Here is a 19,371-nt window from a genome sequence, read left to right on the forward strand (position 1 = left end):
GCCATTCGTAGGAACAGGCTCGGCGCCAGAACCACGGCGGACGTCGGTTCCTATCCTGGAGATCCTGGCGGGGACGGGACGCTGGGGTTCTAGACCGGGGGAGAAGAGCAGCGGGACCGACGTCCGTCTTGTGAAAACAGAAAGCCAGTCCTGATGAAGGATGTTCCCAGCCATGGTGAAGGCGTTTTGTGCGTATACTCTGTTCACATTTTCTCCTCGAACCCTGTGACCCTTCACCAGACGCCGTATTTCTATTCTCTTCCTGTGTGGAGCCCCAAGACCTCTCCCCAGGCTGCCTTCTTGGTGGCGGTGGGTAAAACAAACATAGGTTCTCGCCTCATCTCAGTACTCGGTCACCTGAGCCAGCTCGGGTGTCAAGTTGACAGTAATGTTTTTATACAAGGCGTCGTATGTGATGTTTGCAAAGTAGTTCAAGTTGTTGAGGCCATCCAGCCCTTGCCGTTCTTTGGACTTGCGCAGCAGAGCGTACCTGTTTGAGCAGAGAACAGAGGCCGGCGGCTCTGAGTGAGGGCCCAACGCCCTCATGGAGGAGGACAGAGCAGGGCAGCCCACACACCGGCCACAACCCAGGGCAGCAGCTCTCCGGCATCACACGCCCTGGGGGACAAGCCCACCCCGCTCCGCTGCTCCCTGCTGAAGGTTATTATTAGAGACCCCTCCTATTTCATGCCAGGGGCTTTATTTATGACCTCATTTCATTTAATGCACCGCTCCTTAAGCAAACAAGGAAACCAAGGCTTCCACTGTTCAATGGCTGGCCCAAGGTCAGGTCATGGAACGGGGAAGCAGGAGGTAAGATATTAAAAATACACCAGGTGAGCAAGGTCAGGTCTGCATTCGGTGCCCTCTCACTCCCTGGACAACAGAGTTCATGCAATCAGAACTAGTGGTCCGGAGAGCAGCCCTCCTCCCCGTGAGCAAGACACAACGGCACTCAACACAGAGCTGTCACTCCATCCACATGCCCCAATGAGTCCAGTATGGAACTTCCTGATCAAGCGCGCCCACATGAACAGAAGCTCAGGGGTACCTTCCAGAACCGAGGCTCACTGAAAGGGGAGCCAACTCCGCTTTGCCCTGTCAGTGTAAGCTACACAGGACCTTTAACCGAGTGATCTTTCTCCAACTCCCTGAAGACCACAGAGGAGACCATGAAGCTTAAGAGGCCAAATGAGTGATTTCCTTCAAAGATCAGTGATCAAACTGCTCACCGATAATCTGCTTTCACACAAATACCCGCCTCACAGGTACATGAAAACCTATCTAGGAGCTGCAAAGCAGCCAGACCAGGACCGTGGAGAGAAGGTGGGGAGTAAGACGAGGGTTGAGTATGATATGCTCTGGGACATCTGGAAATGCGAGGGAAAGAGGATTATGTGTAAGAACAACAAACAAGTTGCACTAACCTTCCAAGAAACTGGACTTCCCCTCGGTGATGATGAGGAATAGACTTGTATTTCCCGGTGTCACCTTCTGGCCGGCTCACAGAGTAGCCTGCATTCTGTACTCTGTCCCAGACAAAGACATTGGGCCTTCAGATTACATGTTCAAGTACCCCAGACCACCACATCCACGCCAAGGTTGAGAAATCCCAGGCTGAACAGCAGAACAACTTCTCCATCTAAATGTTCAAGCGCCCATCCCCTTGGGTAAGTTCATGGCTTTAGAAAAGAGGTCTATGATACCAAAATGTTTTGAAAGGGAAAAGGAATTCAAAATTCTTGGGAGTAAGGTGAGACACAGGCTCTCAGGGACAGGGGCGATAGTGAGCATTCATTCCCCCCCGCAGGTGAGTACACACGAACGCTCCCTCTGCCGGCTTGTCTGGGTCCTATCAAAAGTGCTTTTCCTGTCCACAGCCTACCATAAAGCAAGTCAGTGAAGTCCGAGTTGCACTGTGTTGTCCCTGCTTATGAACTTTAATGACTGTCTACTCCTCCCTCATCAGGGAGACGAACTAATTTGTATGACATCCTCTGATCTTGATGTAAAACTTCACAACACTAGGAGGAAAGAAAGCAGAACTTAGGGAGGTGTCCAGTTACTTATCCTTCATGTGACAAAGACAGGATTTCACAAGCTGGATTTGCTGGACACTTGACAGGGCTGTACGAAGTAGTGCATGCAGGCAGACTCTGGATATCGACGTGTGATCTATGGTCGTCTTCATTATTTTAAAACTTGGGAGAGTATTATTTTAACATCCTCCTCTTGACTCCAAATTATACTCTCCCTTTGTTTTGGGAAATGTGTTCTCTCTCCGGTTTGGTAAATCGAGAGAGGTCTCCTGTTGCCTGGGAAGGGTGCAGGGCACTGGGGAGAACCAGCTCTCCCGTTCCTGCGCCTGGGGGGGCTCCTGCCGAGCTGGGGAGAGCACGGGTGCAGAATTATGACAGCTGTCCTGGGGGAGTTCAACTGGATTCAAGGACCGGTCAAACCAGTTACGTTTATGGAAAAGCTGTTCATCTTTACTAGGTTCCTAAGAAACCCAAATTAAGAGGATGAGATGCCATTTTTACCTCTCAGAGTGAGAAAGAATTATCTGGAGCTCTTTTGTCCAGTACAGCAGCCAAGGGCTGAAATGTGGCAAAACATAAAAGCTTGTCTATAACCAATGTGGGCGGTGATGTGAGAAAGCGGAAATGTTGACGCACGGCTGCTTGGAATCTTTCGTGATCACTTTTGGAGGGAAATTCTGGTAACTATCCAAATGTAAAAGAGCATTTACTTGACTTTGTAGTTCCACAGCTAGGAATTAATTCTGAAGAAGTATTTGCACACATGAACAAGGACGTTCGAAACTATAAACAATGTTCATCAACAGGAAAGGATTAAAACAAAATATCGTGCATCTCCCTAAAGGAATGCTGTGCAATTGTTAAAAATAACGAAGCAGTTCTCTCCGTGCTAACAGGGTTGGAAGAGGAGAAGGGATGGGTCTGGGTTGTTTGTGTTTGAATACAAAGTAGAGAAAGAACAGCCCTGTTAAAACGGCTGCTTCCTGGGAACGAAGACAGCACAGTGATAGGGATTAAGAATTATACCCTTTGGTTTATGCACCTTTATTATCTGAATTTTTACCAGCAAGTATTACTTTGTGATTAAAGCAACAAGTAACTTCTGTTTTTAAAGCCCACTGAGAAAGTCAACAGATACAAGATGGAGACTGTTTTGCTTACTTATTCCTTATTACATTACTATTTACTCACTCATTCTGTAAAAAGATTAGTTTATACTACTCAAATATAGCATCATTCTCACAAACTTGTATAAGATAAGCCTTATCCAATAGAATAGATAAATCTGTATACTCCTGTCACTAATATGTGATCTCTGGTTTGGGGAGGTTTCACCGAAATGTGCTTTGACTGTAAAATATATACCAGATTTCAAAGGTACAGTAAGAGAGAAAATAAATGTGAAGTATATCTCATTAATATTTCATATTGATTATATGTTGGGTGGGTTTTTTTGGATATAGTGTGATAAATATACTATGTTTTATTAATATATGTTTTATTAATACGTTAAAATGAATTTCATCTCAAAGTTCTTTTTTTAACCTTTTTAAATGTGGCTACTGGAACATTTCACATTACCTACATGGTTTGCACCCTATCCTATCTGTGTGGTGTTGTCTGGGGAGCCTAAGGCAGCATTTCCAGAAGGCCCTGGAAACCAGAAGAGGGGAGTACCTGTTCCATAAGTCGTCATCTTCTCCACCCCAACCCCAGAAAGCGTTCGGAAAGCCATTGATCTTCCGAAACTGTTCCACTGTTAGGCCGCTCACTCCACCAAAGAACTCGGTGTAAGGAAGCCTAGAAGGAGACATACAGCCTGAATCATCTGGGAATCGAAGGATGGTTTCTTTCCCTGGGAAGGGCCACCATCGCACTGGAGAACTGCTTCCTGTATGACACAGCGCCTACCGCCCTCAACCACCCGCCACTGCTCCCTCGCGCTGAAACACATCGACCTTTGTGGCTAACTGCATCTTTCTCTAACTGATTTGTTTCGTAACAGCTTTACTGAAACATAACTATACAATCCAAACAATTCACCCATTTAAAAAGCAAGCAATTCCATTGTTTTTAGGGTATTTGTGGAGTTGTGCAACCACGAACACCAATCCATTTTAGTACCTTTCATCACCTCCAAAAGAAGCCTTGTACCCATTAGCGGTCACTCCTCACTCCCCCTCCTCCCCACAACCCGACGCAACCACTGTTCTGTCTGTCTCTATGGATTTGCCTGTTCTGGACAAGTCACGGGAGCACAATCATGCAACATGTGGCTTCTGGTAACTAGCTTCTTTCACACAGCGGCGTTTTCAAGGTTCATCTCTCTGGCCACACGGAGCAGGGCTCCATTCCTTTGACCTGCCTGACAGCGCCCGGCGCCAGGGCTGTGTTCCATCCCGTCCGTCCACCCGCCAGCCGCATGCTGGGGCGGAGCTAACAGGATTTTGCCATTTTGCATCTCGCAGCACCTTTAGAGTCCACCTCTTCCGGAGGCAATGACACTCACAGATACATATACTTGTCCAACTTCGTTGCAAAGTGCCTGGGCATCTGCCCGCATCCATAGTAGTTCCGATCACTTTCTGGTATATGATCCACGTCATGAAAAATAAGACAGTCCCAGTCCAGATCCTTCATTGCTTCTTGAAAACCGACGTTGAAAAGCATGGCTCGATTAAAGGGCTGGGTGCCCACCTAAAACAAGCAGAACTGTCTTTTTAGAAGGACTCGTGGGGCAACATCTTCACTGCCTCAGTGCTGCCTAAAGAGAGCTTCATGAACCCCACTGGGACAGATCACCCAGCCAGAGCAGGGCCTGGCCTGCAGGCTCATCACTGCCTCTTATAAGCCACTTGACATCTGGCCTCAATTTCCTTAGAAATGAGAAGGGTAGCGGGCCCGGGCTCCTCTCTCCCACAACTGTTAAAAGCAGGCATTCAACCTCTCCCAGCCTTTGGAGGAGTATCCAGCCCCAGAAAGGGAAGAAAGAATAATACAGTCATTTCTCCCCACCGCTCCTTATCTTAAGGGGAATTTCCTGGGTCTGGAGACCCAAGACACCACCCAAGCACCTCTGGCTAAACCACCTTACAAGGAGCCTTTGTTCGAGGGTAAACAAAGTTCCATCCCAGACTCACTCAAGTCTGCGGGTGCCGAGTAACACCCCAGCCAGAAGCCCAGAGCTGCTCTCTGCCTCCTTTCACCTCTGGGGGGCTCAGTCCTAAGAGTTCAGTTTCACTGGCTCTGTCCGCCAAGGCGGATTGGCCAAAACCACCCTGAACCGCTGTCTTAGAAAGAGCAGAACGGGCCACTCACCTGCTCCACCACGTAAAACGCGAACTGCAGGCGCTGCCGCTGAAGCATGGGGATCAGGTGTCTGAGCAGGACCGGGAGGTGCTCATGGCGGTTGCGGAAAGGGATGAGGATCGCCACCTGGAGAGGGTCACCGCACAACAGGCCGTCCCGTTAATGCCCTCAACTTTGGCTTTGTGGCAGGACTCTGCCACAGAATCGGTGACCAGCGAGCTCCGGGGGCTTTCTGGAAGGCTGCCTCATCCGCGACCTCCACTACATGGAGAGCTATGCTGGCAGGCAGACCCTTGGACGTAAGCACACGCACCACACTGTGTACACAGTTGGCCCGCTGAATTAGTCACTCTAGACCACAACCCAGAGGCACACGCTCATTCTACACCATGACCCGCACACACATGCCCACAGATGTGAGCACACAACTAAAACAGACTCCACAAGACAGTATTCCCCCTTACAACAGGCAGGACACTTTGACATGTATCTGTCTTTTATATATATATGTTTTTTAAAAACGCTGGTCATTAAGCTGATATTACATCCCAGTGATGGGCTGGAAAAGCCCATCTAGTCCAGCTCTGCCTTGCTCACTGCAGGACGGGCACAGAAGCCGCACTTGAACAAATACTTGTTACAAGAATGGACCGACGCAGGCCCGTGTCAGGGGCCAGGTCCACACTGAGGCCTCCTGACCACCGTCATGCAGAAAACCACTAAGCAATTGTCAATGTTGGGCTGGGGAGCTCTGCTCTTTGTTGCACTAAACTCACAGTAACAAAGCCAGACGAGGCGCGAAGCAGTGGATTTGTGAAGACGACTTTTACCAATGTGGCCCAAGAGACCTACCAACCCTCCCCCTCGCTTAGCCAGTATTCCTATAAAGACAAAAGGGTCCTGCACAGTCCCAGGAACGATGCACATTTCTGGGGCTACAGTGTCCTTAGGGAAACCCACGCCTCGGAAGTGCTGCCATCAAATGCAGATACTTGGCAACAGTTAATAGGGTGCAAATTACGAATATCACAGTCTGTGAATCCCATGGTGGCTTGGAAGGATGGCAAGGCCAGGTGGGCCTCCTAGCACCTTGGGCATGGCCCCACACCCTACCTTCCATCGAGGCATGCAATCTGAAGGCTTCCAGTGACCTCCAAGCTTGATGGTTGGGTCTTTAGAGAAGATTTCATGGATGTCATCCATTGCGATTTCGCTCATGTTTATGTCTATTGGGCCCTCTAAACAGAGGGTGGGGGGAAGAAAAAGAATTAAGAGGCCAGAAAGTGACTGCACGTTTTCCCCGTACGACCAGCGTTTCCCTCTTGAGGGAGGGTCAGTGCTTTTTTTCAGCTGACTGCGTTCTTCACAGAGATGGGAGGCCCTTCCCCTGCTTTGCAACTCCCTGCATTTTGGCTCATCACTAGTACTGCATAAAGCAGCAAGTCGAGAAATTAAAACTCTGTGGAACGGCAGCTGAACTTCTCAAAGAGGAAGGAGGAAAGAGTGAGGCTGAACCTGGAGCCTCTCTGCGTGCTCCAGAGGCAAGCACAGACGCAGGGCCCCGATTCACTCATCAATGATCCCAAGTGATGCGGCCCAGACCCCCAAACACTCGTCATCACTGACTTAAGCGAAGGGGGCCTGTCTGAAAAGCCCAAAGGCACGGAAAACATAGAAGGGCTTACTGCCGTTGCTTGAGAATATACAGGAGTCAGCAAGAACGAAAGGACAAGACCACAGAATTCTGAACCAACGCTTGGAGAAAGTCACGTTCATCCATATTACCAAACAAGGTATAATCAGCATGGGATTTACACTAAAAGATAAAGCTGGGTACCTGTACTTTCTCTAGGACATCCTAACAGGCCCCAAGTCATCAAGGAGGGGGTACATGAAGAGGAAAGACTGAGAAATCTGGTAGAAAATGACACCAGGAACACAGGCAACCTTGCAGAAGGGCTGAAGAAGGGTTAGGACACAAGTAGCTTTTGTAATCCCTGTTTCCAATGGCAGGGAGGCATTCTATTCTCCACACAGGGGAGGCATCCTGAGAGATCGAGAACGCTCTTTCATTTTAATAAAAACAAAACAAAACAAACAAACAAAAAAAAAAACAAAAACAAAACCAACACCAGACCCGTCAGTTTGAAAAGCAGGGGGCACTGTACTCACTCATGGAAGGGAGCCTCTCGGGGCAGGTATGGTTTGCAAAGTAGGTGAAGTCTTCAGGAAGAAACGTTGTGGTTTGTAGGAAGGTTTCACTGTGGTTCAAGTCAAGAGGATAATCTAGACAGGGAAGAGAAAAGGCAGCTCAGACCAGCACAGGTCATCAATTCTCAGAGGCCTATCAAAGCATTTTTCTTAGCTATCATCTCCTGCAGAATCAGGATTCTGGACTAGCTCTTTGCTGCAGCTAAAAATTTGAACCCATCGATAAAAAGGTTAACCAGAGGATCCTGTTTAAACCAGTGTCTCTGTTCTTACTGGTCTTACAGCTTTGTATGTACTCACTGTCCAGCCGCAGAAGTCAACAACGTAATTAAAAACAAACAAAAACAACCAGCACCCGCCTCCCCCCATGTCTTACTCTCTATGAGAACGTTTCATTCCTTCCAGCCAATTACTTTAGTAACGTACTTCCTCTACAGCTGTTCCAGATGCTTCTGTCACCTTACCCACAGACTTCCACTGTGGGGCCCATCTTTAGTATTTACCCTGATGTATTTACTCTGTAGATACTATTCATAGCTGAGAAATGTGCAAAGTTATGATTTCTTTTCCTGCATAATTTGGTTTGTTTTTTTTTCCTAGAGTGACTGTTTTGTTTCTGTTTGCTTAGTTTTACATGGCATCACAACTAACGCCACGCCCTCTGCCACCCACGGCCCCTCTTAGGATGTCCACCAGCATGAGGCATTCTCTCCACCCTTCCCCAAAGACGATTCTGCGCCTTCCGATCACGACTGGCTCTCCCCGTGCCCGCTGCACAGATGTCGTCCTGTGGTCTCCCCTCCTTGGCGTCCTACAGACTCCCTTCACTTCTCACCAGCGTGAGACCTCACTCTGCCTGGCTTCAATTTCTCCCTTTTTCTCGCTGGAAAACTTCTTGCAAGCAGCTTCCGAAGCAGGGGGGGGATGGGAAGTGTTTGAACCCTTGCACATCTGACTGTAATTGTTCTCACTTGATTCACAGGGTGCCGGGGTTTACAGAATGCTCGGCTGGAAACAATTCTCCCTGAGCATTGTGGGAGTGCTACCCACTGCCTTCTAGAATCGACCTACACCTGTTAAATCGGAAGCCATTCCAATCTGGCTCTTTGTGAAGGTGACTGGGAATTTCTTTCTGGAAGCGTGAGGAACTTTGTCTTGGTTCAGGAAATGTCACATTTCTATTCCGAGTTCTATGCTTGCCCACTCTGTTGACCATTTGACCTTTACTGTCTAGAAACTTGTATGCTCCTGTTCTAGAATTTGGGGGCAGGCCTAGAGGTTATCACTGTGGTGATGATTCCCTCCCTTCTGTATTCCGCACTCTCTTTCTGGAGAACAGAAAACACGAGTTAGATGTTGGACCTCCTGGTGGTCTGATTTTCTCATCTTCTCAATCATTTTTGGGGGGCACCTGGGTGGCTCAGTGGCTTAAGGCCTCTGCCTTCGGCTCAGGTTGTGATCCCAGGATCCTGCGATCGAGCCCCGCATCGGGCTCTCTGCTCAGGGGGGAGCCTGCTTCCTCAATCTCTCTTTTTTTTTTAAAGATTTAATTTTATTTGAGAGCGAGCGAGCGCGCATGAGTGGAGAGAGGGGCAGAGGGAGAAGGAGACGCGGACTCTTCACTGAGCAGGGAGCCGAACGCGGGCTCTATTCCAGGACCCCAGGATCACGACCTGAGCGGAAGGCAGGCGCTTAACCAACAGAGCCACCCAGGCCCCCAGCCCTTTTTTTAATTTTCATTTTTGCTATTTTTTTATTTTAAAAAGTCATTTTTATTTCCTGAGTGTTCATTTCTTACAATATACTCCTTTTTCATGTTTGCAATCCTTTCCCCCTCACCCTTGAGAACGTGTGACAGCTGTTTTGCATTCTTCTCCTCCCAGCATGGCCTGTGTCTCCCCATCTGCTGCTCCTTGTTTGGTCTGATCCCTGCACAGCGCTCCGTTCACTGCTCACATTTAAGAATGGGGCACTAACTGCAAGGGCTTGGGCTGAGGTTTTCCACTGCAGAGTGCTCTGGCCAGAAGTCTGGTTTGGGAGCCTCGAGCACCAGTATCTTAGGGTCCTTCTTCTTGGTCCAATCAGATTCCCCAGAGAACGCCTTTTTTTTTTTTTTTTTTTTTTAAAGTAATCTCTATCCCCAGTGTGGGGCTTGAACTCACAACCCTTAGATCAAATCACACACTCTTTGAGCCAGCCAGGTGTCCCCAGAGCACTCTAGTCTTTTTTTTTTTTTTTTTTTTTTAAAGATTTTATTTATTTATTTGACAGAGAGAGATCACAAGTAGGCAGAGAGGCAGGCAGAGAGAGTGAGAGGGAAGCAGGCTCCCTGCCAAGCAGAGAGCCCGATGCGGGACTCAATCCCAGGACCCTGAGATCATGACCTGAGCCGAAGGCAGTGGCCTAAACCACTGAGCCACCCAGGCGCCCCCAGAGCACTCTAGTCTTAACCTCCTGCCAGAAGGATGCAGTTCTTGCTACAAGCAAGCACACTGTGACAGAAAAAGAGAAAGGGGTTGGAGGCCCTCAGGCCCAGCCAGGAGCCCCCAAGCTGAGGGCTCCCTGTTTCACCAACCCTGAGGGGCGATCAGGTCTCTGGTCCTCTGCCAGGATGGGGAAAGAACCTGGGTATCCAACTGCTTTTTAAGTACCTTTCAACCAATTTTTATCTTAGCTGTCACTTTCATTCTCATCTGCGGAAGTATCTGATATGCTACTTCCCGAGCTTCTGGAGGGTTCTCGGGGGTAGCAGCTATCCCCGCGGCCACATCAGCAGTCCGTTTTCTTGGGTCTGCTGAGCCCTGTATCACTGGTCTGCCTGCTTTCCGACTTCCAACTCCTTGTTCTCTTCATGCTTTGGGGTTTGTGCCACTGAACACACACACGTGCACACGCACACCCCCTCTTTACTGTCATGTTAGTGGGGCCTTGACGGTGTGAAGTGGGTGCCTTTTTCCTAGGGAGTCTGTATGAAGGGGCCCTCCAACCTTTTTTTCCAGATAAGGAAACCAAGGCATCACGTACACGACTGGTACAACTAAACAGAGGCCAGGCTAAGATCTGGGTCAGGGATCTTCCAATGTACTGCACTGTTCTTTCAGAGCACGAAAATCCCTCTCACCAATCCCCTTTGGGATTCATGCAGATCCTATGAAAATTAAAACTTCCTATTCAAACTCGCTTTTGCACTGGAGAATTCTACAACCTTCAACTCAGATATTTTTCAAGCAACACGGAGAGGGTTTCCAAGAATCCACGGCTAATAAATACAGGAATCCTTTCCCAGAGGCACACGCTGTCCACTGTGCAAGTGTCCACCCACAACTCTGCGAGTCCACTGCAAGGGAATGAAATCTCTTAAGAGGGGAGGAGAGGAACACAATGCTTTCTGTCCTTTTCAGTAGTAGCTTTCCTGAAAAAAAAAAACACCAAGCCTGCATTACACAGACATGAGCAGCGCCGGCATGAACCCTAACAGCAAAATTACATTTTTGTTTTTTACAGAAATTACAGAAATCAGCCCTAAAGTCCTCAGTTTGTACATGCAAACGTGTCCTAAATCGATCCTTTCTGAAAGTACTGACATTTCAAAGACCTACGTCAAGAATCTCCAGTACGAATCATTACTCTGGATAATTCTGATACTGCTTCTCAATTACATGTATGTGTGTGTGTGTTTAAATATGTAAATGATTCTCTTTAAGAAGTTTTCGCGGGTGCTAGGGAAGGGGCATCCTGTGACTTGCACGCACGCAGAGGGAGCAGCTGCTGCCCAACAGCACCACAGTAATTATATTTGCCTCTGAAGGAGAAGAAACGCCCAGAGGCATTATAACAGCATTTTCATAAGCAAATTAAAAATACAAAACACAGAAGTAGAGAACAGTAATTCTGGGCAATGACAGAACCAAGCCTTAGAACTACAACCTAAACAGGAAATAAGATGTAAAAACAAAAACAAAAAACTAGCGTGCAGAAGGGTAAGACACTTTCTAGCCTTAATGATCCTACCTTTGGGGGTTTGCGTGAAGACACAGATAAAGCCCTTCTACTCCCATCAAACACTAATAAGCCTAGTAGCAACCAGCACGAAACAAAACAAGACAAAATCAGGGCGCCTAGGTGGCTCAGTGGGTTAAAGCCTCTGCCTTCAGCTCAGGTCATGATCTCAGGGTCCTGGGATCGAGCCCCGCATGGGGCTCTCTGCTCAGCAGGGAGCCTGCTTCCCTTCCTCTCTCTCTGGCTGCCTCTCTGCCTACCTGTGATCTCTGTCTGTCAAATAAATAAATAAATAATTAAAAAAAAAAAGACAAAATCAGCACCACTTATTTTTTTTCTTCTGATTGCCAAATTAATGAAGTCATTTTTTAAAAAAGATTTTATTTATTTATTTGACAGAGAGAGATCACAAGTAGGCAGAGAGGCAGGCAGAGAGAGAGAGGAGGAAGCAGGCCTCCTGCTGAGCAGAGAGCCCGATGCGGGGCTCGATCCCAGGACCCTGAGATCATGACCTGAGCCGAAGGCAGCGGCTTAACCCACTGAGCCACCCAGGCGCCCCAATGAAGTCATTTTTTTAAAGACCCCACAAATACACAACTTCTAAGTGGCAGCGGCCTTGCCCTATACCCTGAGGGGGGAAAACCCCCCACAAAAACCTCCATTTCCTCATTTCTAATTTAAAATTTTTTACATAAAAATGTAATTGAAATCTTTCTCACCAGTAGAATTTTTTTTTTTTTTAAAGATTTTATTTATTTGACAGAGAAAGATAGCAAGAGAGGGAACACAAGCAGGGGGAGTGGGAGAGGGAGAAGCAGGCTCCCGGTTGAGCAGGGAGCCTGAGGTAGGGCTGGATCCCAGGACCATAGGATCATGGCCTGGGCTGAAGGCAGCTGCTTCATCAACTGAGCCACCCAGGCGCCCCTCACCAGTAGAAACCTTCTAAAGAAGTGGAAGAGGTAGAGGAAATTAACTGTGACCTGATAAAGCTGCTTGGTTACTGTGGGGTGCCAGCTTGCCCAGAAATGGGTATGTCCAAATGACAGCTCCTTCCTCTTTTTTTTTTTTAGATTTTATTTTTTTAAATTATTTATTTATTTATTTATTTATTTATTTATTTTTTAAATTTATTTGTCAGAGAGAAGGAGAGAGAGAGAGAGTACACAGGCAGGCAGAGGTGGAGAGAGAAGCAGGCTCCCTGCCGAGCAAGGAGACCATGCGGGACTCGATCCCAGGACCCTGGGATCATGACCCGAGCCGAAGGCAGCGGCTTAACCCACTGAGCCACCCAGGCGTCCCTTTAATTATTTATTTGACAGAGAGAGATCACAAGCAGGCAGAGAGGCAGGCAGAGAGAGAGGAGGAAGCAGGCTCCCCGCCAAGCAGAGAGCCCGATGCGGGACTCGATCCCAGGACCCCGGGATCATGACCCGAGCCGAAGGCAGAGGCCCAAACCACTGAGCCACCCAGGCGCCCCTAGATTTTATTTTTAAAGTAATCCCGACACCCAGCGTGGGGCTCAAACTCACAACCAGGAGATCAAGAGTTGCAGGCTCCTGCTACTGAGCCAGCCAGGTGCCGCTTCCTCTTCCTCTGCGCGTCCCTACCGTGTGAGGGAGCGGCTGCGAGGATAGAGCAAGCCTGCTGAACCTCGCCGGCCAACGGCTTTATTTTTTAATTTAACTGTAATCTATTTTAAATCAGGACATGTTCTCCCAGCAAGGGAGGTAGGAGGGCAAAGAAGGCACTGCTTCTACATTTATAAAACGGAGAAACAACAGACATCCTTCCTACCTACAAATTCAGACGGCATCAGGATTCAATTCTGCTTCGCACTGGTGGTTCGGCAGCCACGCCTGCACGTGAGATCATCTACGAGGCTTTTAAAAATCCTAATAATGCCCAGGCTATTTCCCAGACTAATGAAATAAGAACCTCTGGGGGGTGGGTGTTTCCATGTGCACTGGGGTCGGAAGGGCTACCCCAATACAGGGGTGGCTAAAATCTGCTTTTCCCCTTATCTTACCACATCCAGTTGAGCAGGGACTGGGTAATGCTGACCAACAGATTTCAGAACCACCACCAACTTCCCCCTTCCACTTGAGAAAAGACCAAACACTTGCCTCTCTGCTTGAAAAATGAGGACATTTATATATACTAGAATCATCCATCAGAACAAATATCTGTAAAATGAAAGAATTAGCATTTTTCACGCGTCAGCATGCCTAAGGGTGACCCCTGCACCTGCTGGGTGAGTAGACATAAGGAAGACTATGCACTAAATGCCTAAAAACCACGGAGAAAGAGGGGAAGAATGTCTAGCTCACTGAACAGATTACAAAGCGCCCCAGCAATGACTTGATTTACTTCATTCGCCTCTGGCAACAGTCCTGTTTCCAAGAATGTGGGCAAGAGACCATTTTTCTGAGTATGTGACTACAAGGGGCTTGGGGCCAAGGCGTGGGAAGGTTTGCGTGCATGTGTGTACGCATGTGTGTAGAGAGGTAAGAAATCTCCCTCTGGGTGAAAGTCACAGGTAGAAGGGCCCCTGCAAACTCCTATTTAAGGACAAGAAAGGACAGGTCACCCACTCGCCTCATCTATGAAACTAAGCGGCAGAGGTGGCGGTGGCTGGCTCAGTCAGAGAAGTGTGTGACTCTTGATGTCAGGGTGGTGGGTTTGAGTCCCAGGGCAGGGGTAGAGATTACTAAAAAACATAAATAAACTTTAAACAAACAAACAAAAAAAGCCCTAAGTGGGAATTTTCTTCTGACGCCCAAGTTCTTTTGAGTATCTCCCCCTCTGCTCACAGGAGTTCTGTAGGATTCCTGATCCCATACACACACGGCTTTCAGCGACAGCAAGAAACCTCTCCAGGTTATCACATCAGGTGTATTTCCTGGCTCACAGTCCTCATTCCTTAAAGTGCATTCTTATTAGACGATCACCACTTTAGCTTTCAAGGGAAAGGAAAGCTGGTATTACCTAAATTTCGCATGAAACTTTTCAGCTACCCTCGACCTCACGAAGGCTACAGAATGTGGGTGTGAGTCCCCAGCACCGTGTCCAGGGCTGGGCAGCAGAGGTCAGGGACCACCTCAGTCCTGCTGCTACCCTTGTCAAGCCCATGGTGGCTCCTGGCCGGAGTGGTCGGGTCAGAAATGACAGTCCCCCCAACTGTCTTGGAAGCTTCAAGTCCAGGGTGCTCTCTCCGATGGTGCCAGGCGGAGAACTGCTTTGAAATGAGTAAAAATGGTGCGTTTTCACTCGATACACTTCCCATGAAGTAGTATTTCCTCTTTAATACCCACTCCCTTTCCTGGATGTGCCAATAACAGATGCCAATTAGGATGATAATCTTGAAATTAGGTTACAACACTTAAATGTTTTCTTGTTTCTTGGATTCATTCACTCACGCACTCAAAAACCACTTCCTGAGGGCCTACGTGCTAGGCAGTGTATAACGTGCTGGGGCTACACGGATGTGAGAGGATATGAAGGCACGACGTGGACCCAGAGGTCAGCAGGCCCAACCCCGCAGCCACATGAAGTCCTGTAACTCCTGGCTGCTTCCAGCCTCTCATCCCTAAAGTGGGGACACGGCAGATACCCTACTGACTTCCTCCCAAGTCCATGAGGCAATGCAAGTCAAGTGTCTAGCAGACAGTTAAGACGGCCCCTGAGAGCAAAGACTTCCAATCTATAAGGGAAACAGACACCATGAACACAAAATGAATGATTATTCCAACCAGAGGGATGCTGAGCAAAATTATTTCAGTGTATGATAATTTGAGAATAAACACGTGCCAAGTCAATTAATACCAAGTCAATTCATACCAGGTCCCTGGATAAGCCTTTTAAGGCACAACTCGGTCGGTGCTTAGTTTTCAAGGACAGCCACCCCTGGAGGAGTTGGTGAGATCCTGTGCCCTGCCTGCACCCCTCTAACTTCTGAGAGAGAGCAGACTACTTCGCCAAAGGCCCAGATGGAAGGCCTAGCGGTCATGTGACCTCGGAGAGGCATGAACACTCAGATAGGATAATGTCCCAGTGGCATAAACGTTCCTTTTTCCTGCTTCATCGGGGGAAAGAGCTCTAGAGAAGCAGTCAAAGGACTCCCTACTTTCTTTTTAAGATTTTTTATTTATTTATTTGACAGAGAGAGATCACAAGTAGGCAGAGAGGCAGAGAGAGAGAGAGGAGGAAGCAGACTCCCTGCTGAGCAGAAAGCCTGATGCGGAGCTCGATCCCAGGACCCTGAGATCGCGACCTGAGCCAAAGGCAGAGGCTTAACCCACTGAGCCACCCAGGTGCCCCTCTGTTTGGATTTTTTTTAGGACTCCCTACTTTCATCACACAATGACAAGCAGGTCTGGGGCAGGGTTCAGGGAAAGTCACATGACCCAGCCACTCCAAAACCAAGACTATTTAAACTATGGGAAGAAATGGAAGTCACCTAAAATCCTGCCTACCCACAGGGCCATGCTGGAGTGGAGGGAGACAATGTGTGAGGGGATTATTTGCAAAACCTAATACCACACACAATGAATTAGGAAACAAAAGTGCGCTGCTCCGCCTTCTCCCATGGGCTGAGGCGCTCTACTGGTTCCTCTTCCAGGTCTGGGTCAGAGCTCAGGTAACTTGTCCCCTGAAACCACAATTTGGCAGAAAAGCCCTGGGAAGTCAATCACTTGCTCTTTGCAAACAACAAGAAAGGAAGTGTTAAAGCTTCAGTTTGCTAACTATACTCCTTTGTTGCTAAGCTGGCCAGCAGGGCAGACTGAAGATAAACGAGGATGTGGTCAATTCTTTTAAGGATTTCATTTCCCTCTGAGAGGCAATGCTTTCTCCTGAGACCCCAAGCACCACAGAATTCTCATCTGCAATGTTTGCAAAGCAATTTCACATTCCACAGTGAGCTCTGGACAACTGAAGAACTTACTACGAAGAACAGAGGGCTGATTTGAAGGAAAGAGTATTTCTTAAACTGCACTCATTTTATAATACTGCACTAGGTTTAAGTGAAATCGTAAGGAGCCACAGGAAAGCACGCTAGTTCTCAGTGAAAGACATAAAAGGCAAATCATCAATGCTTAGCAAAATAATATCTCAGAATCTATTTTTTAAATAAAAATTATCCCTGGCCAGACAGGAGAAGCTGCACGACCGTCCCATTTAACCGTCTGGAAATACTTTCTATGTTCAATTTTTGGAAGAGTTAAAAAGAGAGACAAAAAAGACAGCTTTCAAAGGTGAGGAACTTACCATGTTTAGCCTCTATAAAAATAGTTAGAGTCAAAATCATGATTCAGAAACAAGTTCTTTTAATATAATGTTAGGCAAGCCATCTAACCTCTGTGTTCTTTTTTCCCTCTTTATATAATTAGTGCTTATAAGATAATAAAGGCCACAGGTAAAAGACTGAGAAGGCAGAAATGTTCGCTCTTGTGTCTGTCATTGCTATCTTTAGCTAAATAGTCTGCAAAGCTTTCTGCAGAACTGAATGATGCTGAGATTACCACAGAGAAACTCCGTCACGTAGCCGGAACTAAACCACAGATGAAAACCACGGCTGACCACAAAGGTAAACCAGGTAAACAATTAAACTTTTCTTCCAGACATCGCTTTTTTGATTCGTGGCGACTGTCCCAGATTACATGAGCACTGTAAAATGGAAATCTGTGGAGTCTCAAAGCGTTGGTAAACAACGAGGTGAACTAGTCCTGCTGGACTGACCAAATTCGAGTCGAGTCCGACAGGAAGAAGAGAGCTGGAGCCAGTCTTCCGGTGCGGCCGCCCCGGCCAGAGCTGCTTTGAATACACTGTGGACCACCACTACCACGTCCACACGCAGCTAAACAGAACAAAACACGCCCACCAACCCCGAAGTGTTAAACGATACAATCATTAAGTGAAGGAAGTCTGGTCGTGTGGAACATTTTTTGTAATTGTACAGCTTTTGGTCCTCCTGTTTTGCTTGCGTCCTAAACACATGCTTCCTTTCGGCCACCCTTAATATACTGTTAGCAAAGCGAACAAGGATTCATTTTGCAAGAGTCTCTTTTTTTTTGTAATAAGGGAAGACTCAGCCAAACCTTCTTTTACAATGCACTTTTCCCCATCAAAAATAATTATTCGAACCAAATTTACCTCTGTGGGGAGAAGACATTCTAATCAGACCACCGCTTTACTAAAAATATACCTGAGTCATTCACGCTGCTGTTCCTCTTGGCGTAAGCACTCCGAACCACCTGCTCATAGACCTGAGCGCCAATTGTTCTCATGTTGTCCCGGATCAGAATGCCTTGAGCTTGCATCATGAAGAGGTAGGTGTTCACTGCAGAGAACAGAAGGGAAGGGGAAAAGAGGTGAATTCAAAAATAATCATTAAAACAAAACAAAACAAACACAAATACTTGGGGTTTCTTCCTTTCTTTTTTTAAACTTCTTTCAGCTCTAAAACTCCCCAAATGCCTCTATTTTCCATACTGGGGTCTACGTTTCCAGGATACCAACATTTCTAGGGTAGCTCAGTAGGACTAAAGGGAATTTCTGTCAATATTCAGCAGTTTCAGGGGAAAAAAAAACCACAAACCCATAAATTTAAAAAGTATATTCTACCGAATTTATTCTTCAAATATCCAATCTGTATTCTGGCACTGTGATGATCCCAAAACCTTTATGGATTGGATTAAAACATTTAAAAAAGATCTCATCTCCCTTTAACTTGACCTTCTTAACACTCAATGGCTATACTCTGAGAAAGGAAACCACTATGCCTGGTAGAAACATTTAGGTCCAGATCTGGTCCGAAAGTGGTGGACTAAGGCTCCAGCTACTTTTCTTTAGGGGATCTGGAGAGACAAGAAGATAATGAAAGACCGCCATCAGTCTGACCACCCGCCCGCCCCAGCCTGAAAGCCCAAAGCAATGGGAAAAGAACCCGCAACTTGATCTAAGTGTCTAGTGAAACATATTCCCTTCGTACTATATATAAATACTGAACTATCACACTGCACACCTGTGACCCATCTGTCAATTATACGTCAATAAAAGCAAAACAAAACAAGAAAGTTATTCTTAACAGTTATTCAGATTAACTATCCCACTGTCATTCCTGGGAATGATCTCCACTGGTGTTTTTCCGAAGTGTCTCTGAGATGTGAAACTAGGGAGTCACAAAGACGAGCGAGTATGGTTCCTGTTTGCCCCCTTGCAATCTCAAACACCATGCCATCCATTTTCAAGAAATACAAGGTTTCAAAACACAACCTTTTTTTTGAAGATTTTATTTATTTACTTGACACAGAGAGAATGCGCGTGAGAGCAGGAACACGAGCGAGGGGAGAGGGAGAGGGAGAAGCAGGCTTTCCAGCCAGCAGGGAACCTGATGCGGGGCTTGATCCCAGGATGCTGGGATCATGACCTGAGCCAGAGGCAGTTGCTTAACCACTGAACCACCCAGGCACCCCTCAAAACACAACTTCTTAACCAGCCATTCCAACCTACCCACTTTTCTCTTCGCCACAGCACAAGGGGGGTGTCTTAACACGGGTGGGACATTTACAAATCCAAACTCCGGTGTGTGCTAGAGAGATCATCTGAGCACCTAACTGCCCTCCAACCAGGCCCCAGGCAGGGATGGTACCAAGCGCCTGGGCCACTCCGCCAGACTCATCCATGAGGCCTCCGGCTGTCCTGGCTCTTCCATTAGGCATGTTTTATGGACACCACTTCATTATTATCCACAGTGTCCTGCACACAATGGGCAGTAAATAATGACTAAGTGAATGAACTGTAGATGTCAATTTAC

At 47.3% G+C, this 19,371-nt stretch overlaps 1 protein-coding gene across 1 annotated transcript in view; it reads right to left on the reverse strand.

Annotated features, from left to right (window-relative positions):
• Nucleotides 1-214: 214 nt before the first annotated feature.
• B4GALT5 (beta-1,4-galactosyltransferase 5) overlaps nucleotides 215-19,371 on the reverse strand; it is a 74,726-nt gene continuing 55,569 nt past the window's right edge. Inside the window, exons 2-9 of the mRNA XM_045980695.1 lie at nucleotides 17,761-17,895; nucleotides 7,521-7,634; nucleotides 6,462-6,586; nucleotides 5,358-5,474; nucleotides 4,549-4,736; nucleotides 3,717-3,839; nucleotides 1,428-1,529; nucleotides 215-490 (exon numbers count right to left, since the gene is read on the reverse strand). Of these exons, the coding sequence (XP_045836651.1) occupies nucleotides 343-490; nucleotides 1,428-1,529; nucleotides 3,717-3,839; nucleotides 4,549-4,736; nucleotides 5,358-5,474; nucleotides 6,462-6,586; nucleotides 7,521-7,634; nucleotides 17,761-17,895 (1,052 nt within the window). The 3' untranslated portion in view covers nucleotides 215-342. The remainder of the gene's footprint in view (nucleotides 491-1,427; nucleotides 1,530-3,716; nucleotides 3,840-4,548; nucleotides 4,737-5,357; nucleotides 5,475-6,461; nucleotides 6,587-7,520; nucleotides 7,635-17,760; nucleotides 17,896-19,371) is intronic.

The sequence above is a fragment of the Meles meles genome, chromosome 16 (genome assembly GCF_922984935.1).
Source record: "Meles meles chromosome 16, mMelMel3.1 paternal haplotype, whole genome shotgun sequence".
Classification (NCBI taxonomy): domain Eukaryota; kingdom Metazoa; phylum Chordata; class Mammalia; order Carnivora; family Mustelidae; genus Meles; species Meles meles.